At 37.3% G+C, this 15,069-nt stretch overlaps 1 protein-coding gene across 2 annotated transcripts in view; it reads right to left on the bottom strand.

The window, feature by feature from the left end:
- The window catches only part of LOC138763333 (tumor suppressor candidate 2-like), a 40,721-nt gene that overhangs the window by 14,243 nt on the left and 11,409 nt on the right, over positions 1–15,069 (bottom strand). Inside the window, exons 2-3 of one of the 2 annotated variants that reach the window (XR_011357494.1) lie at positions 8,503–8,642; positions 7,470–7,590 (exon numbers count right to left, since the gene is read on the bottom strand). Coding sequence is in view for 1 of the 2 variants with exons in the window: in XM_069937291.1 (XP_069793392.1) it covers positions 7,470–7,590 (121 nt within the window). In the remaining variant the exon portion in view is untranslated. The remainder of the gene's footprint in view (positions 1–7,469; positions 7,591–8,502; positions 8,643–15,069) is intronic. The other variant, XM_069937291.1, reaches the window with a different exon arrangement.

Raw genomic sequence — 15,069 nt, forward strand, 5'->3', positions numbered from 1 at the left:
ATGTGCAGGAGGTGCCTGCAAGGCGAGCTTGGCAACCCTCCTCCGAAAGGGATAATCCCCGCAACACAGTGGTGTCCCCAGCCATCTGAATGCAGCTGCCTAAGAGCGGCCATGCTCTCTCCCCACTCATGAAATCAGTCCCCACACTGTCAGGCAGCCGGCGCGGGCTGTCCCTACACTGTCGGGACTGATTTCGGGAGTGGGGAGAAGGGGGCTGGCCGAAATAATGCCGGTACCCGACTCAAGCTCCTCCTTCTCCACAGCCGGCTGCTCCAGCCCCCTTCTTCCCCCGCCAGCCGCTCCACCCACCGTACTCGCCCGTCGGCCGCTCCAGCCTTTTTCTCCCCCACCAGTTGCCCCATGAGTGGAGAGACAGCGGGTTCAGTGTGGGGCCATCCTGCGCAGGATGTACCCGTGGTGACAGCCTGCGCCGGCTGCCACAGAGTGTGGTGACTGATTTCGTGAATGGGGAGAGAGCGGGGGAGTGGGATCAGCGCTGGCTGTCCCAGCTGATAGCCAGCCATCCTGATTTGACAGCCCAAGGGACAGGAGCCACAATGTGCTCAGATGCGCATCACGGCGCAGCTGTCCTTTCAGGTGGCCAGCGCTGCCACCTGAACTGCAATTTATAGGGCTGCTTCTGCTTCTTCAGGCGCATTCTTAGCAGAGAATGCACCTGAAAAACCCTTATGAAAGCCTTCCTTGCAGTCCACAATGCCTCCAATCTTTGTGTCATCTGCAAACTTGCTGATCTAATTTACACATTATCATCCAGATCATTGATATAAGGAACAAACAATAATGAATGGTCCAAGCATTGAACCCTGAGGCACACCACTAGTCACAGGCCTCCAATCTGAGGAGCACTCATCCATTACCACACTACCACTCTCTGCTTCTCCCATATAGCGAATGTCAAATCCAGTTGGCTACCTCACCATGAATACTGAGGGTCTAAAACTTTCTGACTAACCTCCCATGTGGTACCTTATTTAAGGCCTTACTAAAGTCCATGTAGACAATATCAACAGCCTTCCCTTCATCAACTTTCCTGGTAACCTCCTCGAAAAAACACTACATTTAGTTAAACACAACCTACCATGCACAAAGTGATACAGACTATCCCTAATCAGTACCTGGCTATCCAAATACTTGTATATCCGATCTCATAGAACACCTTCCATTAATGTACCTACTACTACTGACGTCAGAATCAGTGAAATGTAATTTCCAGGTTACTTTTGGAGATTCTTTTTTAAAAAAAAACAATGGAACAACGTGAGCTACCCTCCAATCCTCCTGCACCATACCCAAGGCTAAGGACACTTTTTATTTTTCAATGTTTTTTAAAAAAAAAACCTTTACACAAGGTATACTAATGATAATATAAATCAAATCATATCATATGCATATCACATACCAATTGTAAATCAGAAGCATAAACTTAATTATTACATAACTTATTTCATTCAGGACATCAAATTCTATAATTATAATTGAATCATAACTTGTACTATGTCCAATAATATTGAATACACAAATTATTCAAATAATACATATTAAATACCCTTATATAAGATATTTTAAACTTCTCTGATGTGATCATGTTACTGTGATATGATCTGTAATCTGTAGTTAAACCCTCCTTTACATTTGTCTTAATAATAAAAAGGAAAAAAAAAACATTTTAAATATTTCTGTTGGAGCCCCCGCAATTTCTACACTAGCTTTTCTCAAGGTCTATGGGAATATTTGTCATGGCTTGGGGATTTATCCATAATTATTTGATTCAAGACAGCAAGCATCTCCTCCCCTTTAATCTATCTAGGTTACATGACCTCACTGCTTGTTTTCCTTCTTTCCCTAGTTTATATGCCAGTTTGCTGAGTACATACTGATGCAAATAACCAATTAAGATCCTCCTATCTCTTATGGCTCCATACATAACCGATCACTGATCTTCAAGAAGACTAATTTTATCCCTTACTATCGTTTTGCTCTTAATATACCTGTAGAAACACTGAGGATTTTCCTTCACATTGTCTGCTAAAGCAACCTCATGTCCTCTTCTAGCCTTCCTGATTTCTTTCATGAGGTTTTTCTTACATTTTTTATGTTGCTCAAGTAGCTCATTTGCTCCATGTTGCATATACCTGGTTTATACCTCTCTTCTACTGATTCTCAATATCCCTCGAAAACCAAAATTCACTATGTCTTTTAACTTTGCCTTTAATCCTGACAGGAACATACAAACTCTCATAAGATTACTTTGTTTGCAGATGACCTATTAGTTTATATTTCAGATCCTGATATCTATCCCAGCTATGTTATCTCAATTCAGCTCTTTGTCTGGATATAAATTAAACCTTCATAAAAGTGAACTTTTTCCAATTAATATACAGGTCTCTATCTACACTCAAGTTCCATTAAAGATTGTCAGTGATAATTTCACATACTTAGGGGTAAAATTACTAAATAATTCAAAGATTTATATAAATTCAATTTTTCTCTTCGACTCGAGTATGTGAGATTGTCTCTTTATAAATTGTCTCCTTTATCATTATTTTTAATAGGTCATATTAATGTAGTTTAAATGATATTACCTAAGTTTTTTATATTTCAAGTGATTCCAGTTTTCATCCCTGAGTCTTTTTTTTTAATTATATTGACTAAAAAGTTTCTTCCTTTATTTGAAAGAAAAAAAAACTCTAGAATTAGTAAATTTAGTTTACAAAAATTGAAAAAAGATGGACATATAGCCCTACCTAATTTTAGATTTTATTACTGGGCTGTTACAATTTGTTATCTAACTTTTTAGATTTTTTATTCTGACAAAATGACCGTCCATTATGGACAGATATAGAATTGAAATCTATACAGTATTCAGTGGCCTCTTTATTGGGTACCTCTAGTTTTTTCAGGATCAATAAGGATATATCGAATCCAATATTCAAACATATATTGCGAATCTGGTTCCAATTTAGGAATTTTTTTAATTTAAAAAACTTTGTTTCATCTAGTGCTATCTCTCAATGTTTTTTGACCATCAATAATTGATTAATCATTCTCTATATGGAAAATTAAAGGTATTATTTCTTTTGTAAATTTATTTAAGGAAAGTTGTTTAATGTCTTTTGAACAGCTGGCAAGTAAATATGACATTAAATATTATTTTTTTTTAGATATTTACACATTAGACATTTCTTAAATACCATATTACTGGACTTTGTGTATCCACCAGATCTAGTTGATAATATTTTTGAATTTGAATCCTTCTCAGAAAGGATTAATTGGAATTATATTTGATAGATTATTGAAATTACATCCAGTACTTCACAGTAAGATTAAAAAGGCTTTGGAATTGGAATTTGCAAGACTCCTATTAAGGATCTATGGGACAAGATTCTTAAACTGGTGAATACATCTTCAATATTCATTAATCCAGTTCAAAGTGGTGCATCGTGTTAACATGTCCAAAGATAAGATGGCTTGTATCTTTTCTAATATTAACCCTACTTGTGACAGATGCATATCTAATATTGCTACATTGACACATATGTTTTGTTCTTGTCCATCCTTAAAAATCTATTAGAAAGAAATTTACCTTTTCAACTGTATTTCAGATGGAGCTACGACCCAATCCAATAACTGCTCTTTTTGGAGTTATTGAACCAGACATCAGACATAGGGAGTTTTTCTGTACCTGCACAATGGGTTGTGGCCTTCTCTATATTGTTGGCTAGAAGAGCCATCTTATTCAAATGGAAATACTCTAGACCTCCAATATTTCAATGGTTCTCTCATATTATGTCCTATTTAAGTTTAGCAAAAAATTAGATATCATGTATTTGATTCATTGGTGAAATATGAAGATACATGGTGATCTTTTATGTCTTATTTTCATTTGATGTCAATGTTTTTAATGTGATTATAGATGTACTCACTCTTCCAGATGAGATATAGTCTTACCTTTGTTTTTTTGATTCACTGTATGAATCAAAGCTACAAAACATATGAAATCCTCAGGATAAGATGCTCACTTTTTTTTTGGTTAGTTTTCTTTTTATCCCAATATAGTAGGTTAGGTGGGTTTTATATTTTTGATATCTTTTCTGTTTTCATCCAGTGAAGTGGAGAGGGGATAAACCAAGTTTATACTATTTGAAGTTATATATATTATATAATACATGTATGATATTGGATTTTCAGTTTCATTCTCTTTTCTCCATTGTATTGTATTTATGATAAAAAACCAATATGATTGAAAAAGGAACATTCAAACTCCATAGTCTCAAAATTTCACCTTTGAAGATATTCCACTTACCAAACACATCCTTTCCAAAAACAACTTATCCCAATACACACTTTCTAGATCCTTTCTCATTTCCTAAAAATTGACTTTTCTCCAATTTAGAATCTCAACCCGAGGCCCAGACCTAGACTTCATAATTAACTTGAAACTAATGGCATTATGTTCATTGGACCTAAAATGTTCCCCTACGCATACTTCTGTCACCTGTCTTCTCTTGTTCCCTAACAGGAGATCCAATATTACATTCTCATTGGTACCTCTATATATTGATTTAGAAAACTTTCTTGAACACATTTGACAAACTCCAAGCCATGTAGCTCTTTTACGGTATGCTGTTCCAGTCAATATTTGTAAAGTTAAAATCTCTATCACAACCTTATATTTCCTGCAGTTGTCTGCTCTCTCTATAGATTTTCTCCTCCAATTCTCGCAGTATATAATACAACCCCATGAATGTGGTCATACCTTTCCTGTTCCTCAGCTCCACCCATATAGCCTCAGTAGATGAGCTCTGTGGTCTTGTCTTTCTTGAGCACAGCTGTGATATTTTCCCTGATAAGCAATGCCACTCCTCCACCTTTCTATTGCATCTGAAACAACGGAAATCTGGAACATTGAGCTGCCAGTCCTGCCCTTCCTGCAACAAATTTTACTAATGGCTACAATTTCATAATTCTACTTGCCAATCCACCCTTTAAGATCATCCACCTTTCCTACAATATTTATTGCACTGAAATAGATGCACCCGAGAAAATTTCCACCATGTACAACCCTTTCACTTCTGACATTATATGCAATCTTCACTTCATCTTTTTCGTCCTTCACTCTCCTAGCTGTTCTGGCATTCTGGTACTTGGTTCCCATCCTTCTGCACATCTAGCTTAAATTCCCTCAGAGCAGCACTAACAAAATTTTCAGCAAGAATATTAGTTTCCCTCCAGTTCAGATGCAAACCATCCAATCAGAACAGGTCCCACCTTCCCTGGAAGGGACCCCAATGATCCAAAAACTTAAAGCCTTTCCTCCTGCTCCATGCGATTAGCCATGTGTTAAACTGCATTATTCTCCTATTTCTAACCTCAGCAGCATGTGGCACAGGTAGCAATTCTGAGATCAAAAACCTTGCATCTAACCAAAAATCAATGACTTCTCCTTAAAGAGCATATTAATATAGGATAAAGGTTGAATCTGGTCACCACACAAAAGATGTGATCGCACTGGATAGGGTGAGATGAGATTTGCCGGATTGTTGCATGAAATGGAGTATTTCAGTTATGAGAGACTGGAGAGGCCAGGTTGGTTTTCCCTGGAGCAAAGGAGCTCAAGAGGAGACATGATTGAGGCACATAAAATGATGAGGGGTATAGATAGGGTACATTGTAAAAAAAAAAAACTTTTCCCCTATCTGAGGTAGATAAAATTAGAGGACATAAATTTAGGGTAGGGAGTAAGATTTAGAGGGGATCTGAAGGGGAGGACTTTTTCTGCCCAAAGAGTTATACATACCTGGTATATACTGTACAAATATTGGGGGTTTGGGGAGGCATAGGCTCGTGGGCCAGAAGGGCCTGTTCCTGTGCGTCTAACTTTTTAAAAAGAATTACTGCTAGAGTTGTGGAAGCAGTCACTGACAGCATTCAAAAGGTGTCTAGGCAAGCACTTGAATCACCAAAGCATAGAAGGACAAGTGCTGGAAAATAATTTTAATATGGGTGTGTCCTTTCTGGTTGGCATGGACATAATGCACAAAATGGCCTATTTCTGTGCTACATGACGATGAATCTATGACTGTATCAGCACTGTTAACATAATAAATTGGTGAATTTCAATGGCTGTGTCTTATGCAAGTGAATTGAATATAAAAGGGAACCTGAGAAAAATGTCACTACCTAGGTCTAACATGCACATTAGTAATGTCTATACAGCAAGTAGAAATTTTCAAAGCACATTGAGCATCAAGGGGACTGAAGAATGTGAATCAATATACCTAAATGATAGGCACATGAAATCTCTGAGCAATAAAAGCTGCAAAATGTACTCCAATTATCCATTAGTAATATCCTTATAAATCATTTGCCTCCACAAAATAGGTTTACCTTTTGTTGAAGATTAAAGTCTCATCTGGCTGCATTTCTGCTTAAGAACTCAAAATCATTTACTGCCATATCTCAAATAAAAAGAGCTCTGGTTTATCCATTTTTTTAAATAAAATTTTTCAAGCCTGTTCCATTCTGAGTGAAGGCCTTCAATTTCCACAAGGCCTATCTTCTGGCAAAGTTGGTCTCTCTACTGGTTTGCTGTTGCTAACTGTAAAGCCCTAACTACCACAAGAGGTTGGGAAGAGCTAACTCTGCAATTGATAGGCATCAAACTGAAAAAAATGATGATAGTTGATATAAATGGAAAATGTTGTGTTGCTCATTAACCTGCAACACACTGGATTCTCAATAAGCTAAAAGATTTGAACACCAACATAACTGGACCTCCTATAGACGACATGTTCCAAGTTCTAGTATTTCCCAATTTCAACGCATGTCATCTTCAGAAAAAAGCGACGATATTCCAAATAACTATCTTATTAATTTAATAAATTAAACTTCAGAGTTGTAGCTGTAGGTATAACTTCGCACTGAGATTTTCATAACAATGAGTAAACAAAGCATTCTGTAAAACAATAATGATATTCAACTATAAACAGATATAAGAAATAAACAAAATAAGATGAATTCAAAGAAAAGTATCTCAAGCTTGCATCTCTGTCATGATCCTTCGAAGAATGAGAAAACAAGCTCCCTGTCCGCTCGGATATTACGACATATGGCATAATAGTAACTACAGTAACACTGCAAACAACAATTTCTTAAAGAGATAGTTATAACATTAACTACAAATCAAAAACACAAGGTTTTAACATTTACACCTCCTATTCAAAAGGTTTCGAAGAAACAACACAACTTGGGTGGATTCTCCAACTCCACAGTCCAATAATTGTTTGAATGCCACTTGTATGCAATGGTCATGATCTTTAATTATGGAACAGTAGTCACCAGATCATTAGATTATAGGATCAAGTACTTAAATACAGGTACTTTTCATGACCATTCTTTGTTTAAGAAAACAAAATTAATCTAAACTATAGAACCTGGTTCACACTCACCTGAGGTATTAAATTTTTATGAATTCTTTTCAGTTTTGCTTTTTTCCTTCCATTTTTTGTGACAAAGGTTTCTTCATAGAATTCATGTGCCAAATCACCATCTTCATCATAGTACATTGAGCTGTAAGGGAAAAACAAAATTTTAGCTACGTTGTCACCATTTATATTCCCACTTGTGATCAAAACTAGTTTTATAGTATTATATAAACATGTGTTAAAGTGGCTACTATAGCTGAAAAATCTAAACCTCTCTGTGCCAAATGATTATTCAGGTGAAAAAAAAAGAAACATTTTTTATTGAATTGTTGGATTGGTCTGTGAAAACAGTCATGCACCAAAGCATGACAAGTTTTTATGCAGTTATTGGAAGCATCCAAATATGTACTGTTAAGAAAACCAAGTGCTCATCCATACTGAGTTCAATATGCTGAGAGATATTGATCTTGCTTCAAGGTTTGATGCGCACTTCTAAAGCACTACTGGAAATGTACAGTTCTTTGGGTGAATTCCCAAGCAAAAATTCAAATTCCCTGGGAATATGACCAACTCTCCTGGTAACCTTTCAGTAATGCCAGCTCAATTATAAAAGAAAATGGTGGTAAGTTTTTAAGTTCTGAATTATGTGTAACCAGTAAGGTATATTCGTGACACAGATTGGATTACTGACTGAATTTTTGTCCCAAAGAAATTAATGTTAGAAAATGTTTCTTTTAAAGTCGTTGGTTTTAACTTTTCCATTTCAACACTTTGCTAAATTATTCCAAACTTTTAAACTGAACTGTAGAACTTGGTTATTAAAATTACAAAAACAGCCTGGTAAAGATATTCTGTATCAATCAGAATGTCTTGTTCTATTTCCAAATCTGTCTTTGTTCAGCTGATTTCTACTCTAGCAATATAATTGTCCTCAGAGTGCCTGTTGTTTGGGGGATGAGGGAGTAGAAATCAGCCAGATTTCAACTCACGACTGCTATCCAGCTAGCTATACTGAATGTGTGTATTGGATACCAGATGAGAACAGGATCAGGCTTGCCTGCTATACCCTCCAAGGTTGATCAGCCTGGAACACTCACTGTCTAGGCTCACACATGAAGAATGGCCACTTTGATGATGGCTGCCAGCACTCATGAAATCGTGCCCATCAAGAGTCAGCGCCTTCAGGAGGGAAGAAAACTGGAGAAAAAATTATGCAAAAGAACATCTTAAATAAAAATAGTCAAAATATATTGTAACAAACAGATGCAAAAGACCCAATAGATTTCCCAGAACTCCTCTGACTCTGGGTCATGTTACACAAGAGATTGGTTGTGGGCTTGAAACAATTAGATTCTCTTTTTGATGTACATATTTCTTCCTAATTTATACATAAGGTTGAAAGTGAGATGAGAATTTAAAATGAAAGTTCTGCTGAAATATGATCTAAGCGTATGACTCCTTCAACCAAACTTAATGTTTGAAACAAAAAGCTAATGGGCTAAATACTACTTGGCATGAAGTGGATGAAATAAAATTGAAAGTGAACACAACTCACCATGGTAAGATTCCCTTAAAATGTGGCACCTCGATCTCAATGAGTGCATATAAATTTGTGAATGCTGTCTGGTAGTAAGGCTCAGAATTTTTGAAATTGAATTGTATATAATTGATTTTAATACATTTTGAGCAGTGTGTTTTCCTGATGAATTTGCCTCGGCAATTGAAGGAGACAAGAATTTAAAAAGCAAAGTGACAGGTGTTTTGTCATAACTACATAAAGTCTATCTGTCAACTTTTCCATAAAGGATAGGCCTTGCTCCTGACAAATTTATCAAATTCTAACTGGTCAGTAAAGGGTGGCACTTTAATTAAAAGGTACAAGACAGCTACGGCAATAAAATATTAAAAGGATGAAAGCATCAGAATGGTGAGATGGGTGATTGTAAATCCACCTTTTCATATTAAATAAGCTCCAAACTTCTTTCATGGTCCTGGAACTAATTGTGTGAAGTATTTTCCAGCAGAGTTAAAGCACTTTACAAGACAACAGTGGAATTAAACAGGGGACAAATTGAACCAGATCATGCCAAATGTCAAGCTTTTTCCCTTTGTAAATAATAAAAGAGATATGCTCAAAAGAAGGAAATCTGACCCTATTTGCAACTGGACAATTTAAAGCGAAGAACTAACACTGCTAAACTTGAATAGCACATCAAGCATGCAAGATACTGGCTTGTTCATTTAAAGTGTTCCACCAAAATATACCTAAATATACCATATCACTTTTCCAGAACAAAAACCTATAAACTTATTCTTTAGCATTCATTTGCTACCATCTTAATTTATCTATTATGCATTTGTTCACTCATTTCTATATAGATATTCATCCATGTTAATACTTCGATGTAAAAGTAAAAATCACAGTAATTATAAAAGGCCGTTCGTTTATTGAATACACTGAAGAAAGTTCAAAAGATTAAGTTTACCATTTTTGTAATTGTATTCCAGAGAAGTTGAGAAGGACATGAAGAGATGATCAGAAGGAATAGTTGTGGATAGGAAACAAAAAAAACGCGCTTACATTTTCATTTGATATTACGATGAGGCTATAATTACCATTGACCTGAACTTCAATTGGTCAGCCAAATAAATGGTATAGCCACAAGTGCAGGTTAGACCAATATTTTCACTCTCCTGACACCAAGGTCCAGATTTGATTTAAAGATAAAACAATCTTTAAAGATTAAACAAAAAAATTCAATGTTTTAGCACAGTGCTGTACAACATTCTGATTTGTGTTAGCAAGTTCAGTTCCCAATCTGTACCTAACTGACCAATTTTATTTTGGTCTTTTCTACTATCCCTTCCATTTCCCCACCGCCATATGGAACTTGAGTTGACTCCTCTTGACCTCCATGGATAAATTTTTACTAGAAAACAGAGATATTAAGGCAACATAGCTGATCTTCCTAATTATTTGGCCAATTCATATATTATCCACAGATGCATTAAGAAACAAAAGGACAATATACAGAAAATTGTAAACATTCATTGGACCTCATTTCTACAATGTCTGCCAATTCAAAATACGTGACCATCCCTATTCCATTCCATTGAAAATTATGAATAAAATGGCAGCACTGCTGGAAGTGCTGTAATGGCAATGCTGCTGCTGGTGTGGTCCTGGGAGACAGGAGTGTGGAGACACATTGCTCTGAAGGATTCAACCATCTGATCCTAATGTCGGCAGCTCCTTACAGGCGTTAAACTGCCTGTTAAAGGAACCAATGATATTTTTAAATTAAAATCCTGCAATCACAGGTCTGTGCCCAAGATGGTGGCGCCTGTGCTCAACACTGCCCATGAGGGGTTGTAGGTTTCAGTAAGCAGCAGACCAGCGCAGGTCACCAAAAAAACAGGAAGAACCATCCCCACCCCATTGAGAAGCAAAGGAGATGATCCTACTGGATGGTGACCACAGTGGCAGATCAGCAAGGGGCTCAGCAGCTAAGAACCCATACATGTTGCATGCAACTTGTGGTCGGCAGACCCACATGGGCTGTGGGTTGCTGGAGACTGGCTCATGGGAACCAGGTATCGGAGTTGGGATTCGAGAGAGTGCTGAAAGCTTATTAATCTTGTTGGAGGTTTGGAGCTTGGAGCTGATAGATCGAACAAGAATCTGTGTGCCTGCAGAGGCCATGGGAGCACTGGAGGAAAATCCACAGACACCCAGTGGCTCTGAAGGGAATCTCTTTTGCTTCTCTTCCTCCTGTTCTACAAGGGGCACTAGGCAACACTTATGGTGACTCTTACAGCAATCAGAAGGCAATGTCATGTAATGCTATATGTTCTGTACTACTACATGACAATAAAGCAATCTTGAATTATATTAGTTACAATTTTCCAGCTGTAGATGTCTATATGGAACTGTAAATTTGATTCAAATTCATTTGCTGAAACTGTAATAATTTGCCAATGAACACTAGCAGAAAGAAGGCTGATTAAAAGAATAGCCATTCTAGCCAAATTTCCTAAAGGGCAGGTTTCTATTAAGTAATCTATTCTACAACCTCAAGTTTATCACACAATCAACATGTGTTGTAGAGCAATGGTGTAACTGTTAGAGAACAACATCAAAGCACAAATACACTGAAACTCTGCTGAATGCTACCCCACAGAGCTTTCATTCATTGTTCAGGTACATAATCCTTTATCTGGAACCCTTGGGGGACAGTGTGTTCTGAATTTCAGATTTTTCCAGATTTCAGAACAAAAGCCAGCTGCCCCAGATTTAACCCCAACCAAATTGTTCTGCCGTATCTACCCCCTTCCAGTTTCACTGGCGTCTCTCCCCCCCACCCCCCCGAGTCGCGCTGCTGTCTCTTTTCCCCCTCACCCACTTGAGTCGCGCTGCCGTTTCTCCTCCCTCATCCACGAGTTGCGTTGCCATCTTTCTCCTCACCCCCCCCACCCACCCGAGTCATGTTGCCATCTCACTCCCCCTTGCCCACCCGTCACGCTGCCGTCTCTCTCCACCCGCCTAAGTCGTGCTGACGTCTCTCAACCCCCCCACCCAACCTAGTCGCGCTTTTTCACCTCTAGTTTTCCATTCTTAAGGTGGAAAAGCACCAGGAAAAAAAAATGCCGGTCTTTGGAGCTTTCTGGATTTTAGATGTCCGGATAAAGGATTGTGTACCTGTAGTGCTTTTGGTCCTCCTTAAATGCTATATTTTTTTTAAAAATAGACAGGCTGCAAAATTTTGTGCTGAAAAACTGGCTAAGGATTCTTCTTTTTCCAGATCTATACCAGTAACCTAATGGAAATCTCTACCCTCTACTAGTACTTCCCTAACAATGAATTGGTCCACAAAGCCTGGTATGTGAGGATGGGTTTGGTAGACCAGTAGTGTATTGAGGTCATTCAGCACTGAAAAGTACAATGCAGTACAATGAGAATGGTCTTTCGTTGGGAGCTGTCAGTGCCTCCTGTGTACAGATAAATTACCCAGATCCCACTGTGCCACATTGCCTGCTCATAGGGATTGAAGTTGCTTTCTGCCCCTTTCTCTTCATTTGGCTGCACAACTCTCCCCAGCCATGAGATTTCTCTATGGTAATAAGCTCAACATTGGCCTCTACAACCACACAACCCTCACAAGCAAATATTTCAGTCCATTGCTGTATTTTCATCAGATTCCCAGCATGGCAGGTGGGAGACCAAGTGTTTGTTCACAGTTCTCAGTGCAGCACAAGAATGAGAGCATCATTGAGATGTTCTCGTTTTTAGGCAACTAGCATTCTATTACAAATATTTCCCAAGTTGATACAGGTATATGGTCAGATTTTTAAGCATCTTCCATCATTAAGCTTGAGCTGCCATATAAAAAAAACAAGAATTTTTGCCCAAAGAAACACAACTATGCCAGATAGCAAAGCACGAACAGACCAGAAAACTAACATCCTGCATTTAGGGAATCACAAACTGGCTTGGTGGTTAAGACTATATGACATTTCCGCAATTTTTTTAAATCATCAAGTATAGGAGTTAAAAGAATTCAAATACATTGAGCAAAATACCAATGGGCAGAACAGAACAATAGATCATTGGTCAACTGCACTTTTAGTATCTGCCTCATTTATGGGATAACTGTAATTTGGCATAAAAATAGATTACCTGTGCTTCTATGTAACATGGTGTGATGCAGGAATGAAAAAGCATTACACTTTCAAGGTGAGGCTTAAACAGCAATAATAACATTGAAACATATTTTTCATATTTAAATGACCAAACTAATCAGGTACACTATTTTAGACTGCAAGTATATCATCAGATAGATTTGCAATACCTGTAATATATTCTAGCAAGGTAAGAATCTCTGGATTTTTGTGTTTGAAGCAGTAGGTACAATCCTCATTCAATGATAATTTAGCTAACATTATCAAAAGATTGTGCTTATTGCTTTTCTACCAATCACCAATGGAGGAACACATCAGCTAAAGTTCCTGTTTCTAACCAGGTCTTTTCCAAAGCTGAAGAGGGATTCTCAGTAAGAGGAGAATCCACAGCAAGAGCAGGATTTAAGTCATTCATGACTTCCTATTATAGATAAATGTGTTATGGATACAAAAGGTTAGGGCTCAGATATAGGAAATAGATATTTTTCTGAAGTTTAGTTGTTCTCTAATACAAGTCAATATCATTAGGAGAGAAATAATGGGATAACACAAAAACAGAATCTTGGAAATATTCAGCTGGTCAGGCCGCACCTGTGAAGAGAGAAACAATTAACATTTCAGTTCAATGGTCTTTCATCATGATAAGGAGTAGAGAGGTAAACAGATTTTTAAGCTGGGGAAGGGAATGAAAAACTAAAAGGTCTGTGATGCAGAAGAGAGATCGAGGGGATTGATAATGCAAGCAGGAAAAAGATGCAAAATTAGAAATATCTGAAATTATCACAGAAACAAAAGGAATGTTGGAAATTACTGTATTTAAATTGAATTTGGAGGCTGCAAATTTCATTTTTGAAAGAATGCTGGAGACCAAAACAAAGTATGAATGGAACAGGGAATTAAAGTGACAGGTGATCAGAACCTCAGGGTCACAACTAAATGGGGAAGCCAAATTGTAAACAACAAAGAAAGGATTGAAAGCTGTACTGCTGAATCATTGTTTTATGTTGAAAATGTGTTTAAAGCCCTGGACAGTGAGACGGAAAATAGTAAATGGGTATGAATTGAAACATTATTGTTGAAAGAAAATGAGTAATGGAAGCTAAAATATTTTTTAATTGTTCATGCAGACATGATGAACAATCCAATCTTTAAAAAGTTACATGGTAAAAACATTAAAGCTCCTAATATATGTGATTAGAGCAAAGAACCATAGATGCTGGAAATCCAAAACAAAAACAGAAAATGCAAGAAGCACAACGTTGGAGAGGCAGCATTAGTGGGAAGAAACAGAGTTGAAGTTTCAGATCAAGGACCAAATCAAGAATCAGAACGAGCATTCTGCTTTTTTTGTGGTTTGATAATCAAAGCTCCATGACATTTTCTAATCTTTCCCAAAAAGCCAACTGCTTTTCTCGTCATTGATACTGCCTGGATTAATTGATGCTGGTTGATGCTGGCAGAGGTTCACTGCAAACAAATAATAGAGAATTTAAAGTAACCAACAAACTAATCTGGCTTGCAAGAATCAAGGGGCCTTGGACAATTCACAAGTGACCGAATATCACCCCCATCTCTGAACCCACTAATTATGAAGTTTCACAGTCTTTCAAATGACATCTTTGTGGACTCTGCAGTAAGACAAGAACCTACATACGGGTTTTCCTTCAAAATAACATTCAAAAGAATTAAGAAATAAGCCTAAATAATTTTTCACCACAAAAGTAGCACTTAATTGTACTCCCAAAATGTTTTAACTGCAAAAGAAAGACATTATGTTGGTCAGAATAAAAGTTACCAAACTTTACCCCACTATCCAACATTAGGTTTATTGTCCTGCAGGTCTGAGCACCAAATGCAGATACAGGTTTTATTTTTAAAAATGCCCCAATACTCTCTTGGGCAACAAGTTCCAGATCAGAACTACTCATGGCACAAAACATTATTT

This window comes from Narcine bancroftii, chromosome 5 (genome assembly GCF_036971445.1).
Source record: "Narcine bancroftii isolate sNarBan1 chromosome 5, sNarBan1.hap1, whole genome shotgun sequence".
NCBI classification, from domain to species: domain Eukaryota; kingdom Metazoa; phylum Chordata; class Chondrichthyes; order Torpediniformes; family Narcinidae; genus Narcine; species Narcine bancroftii.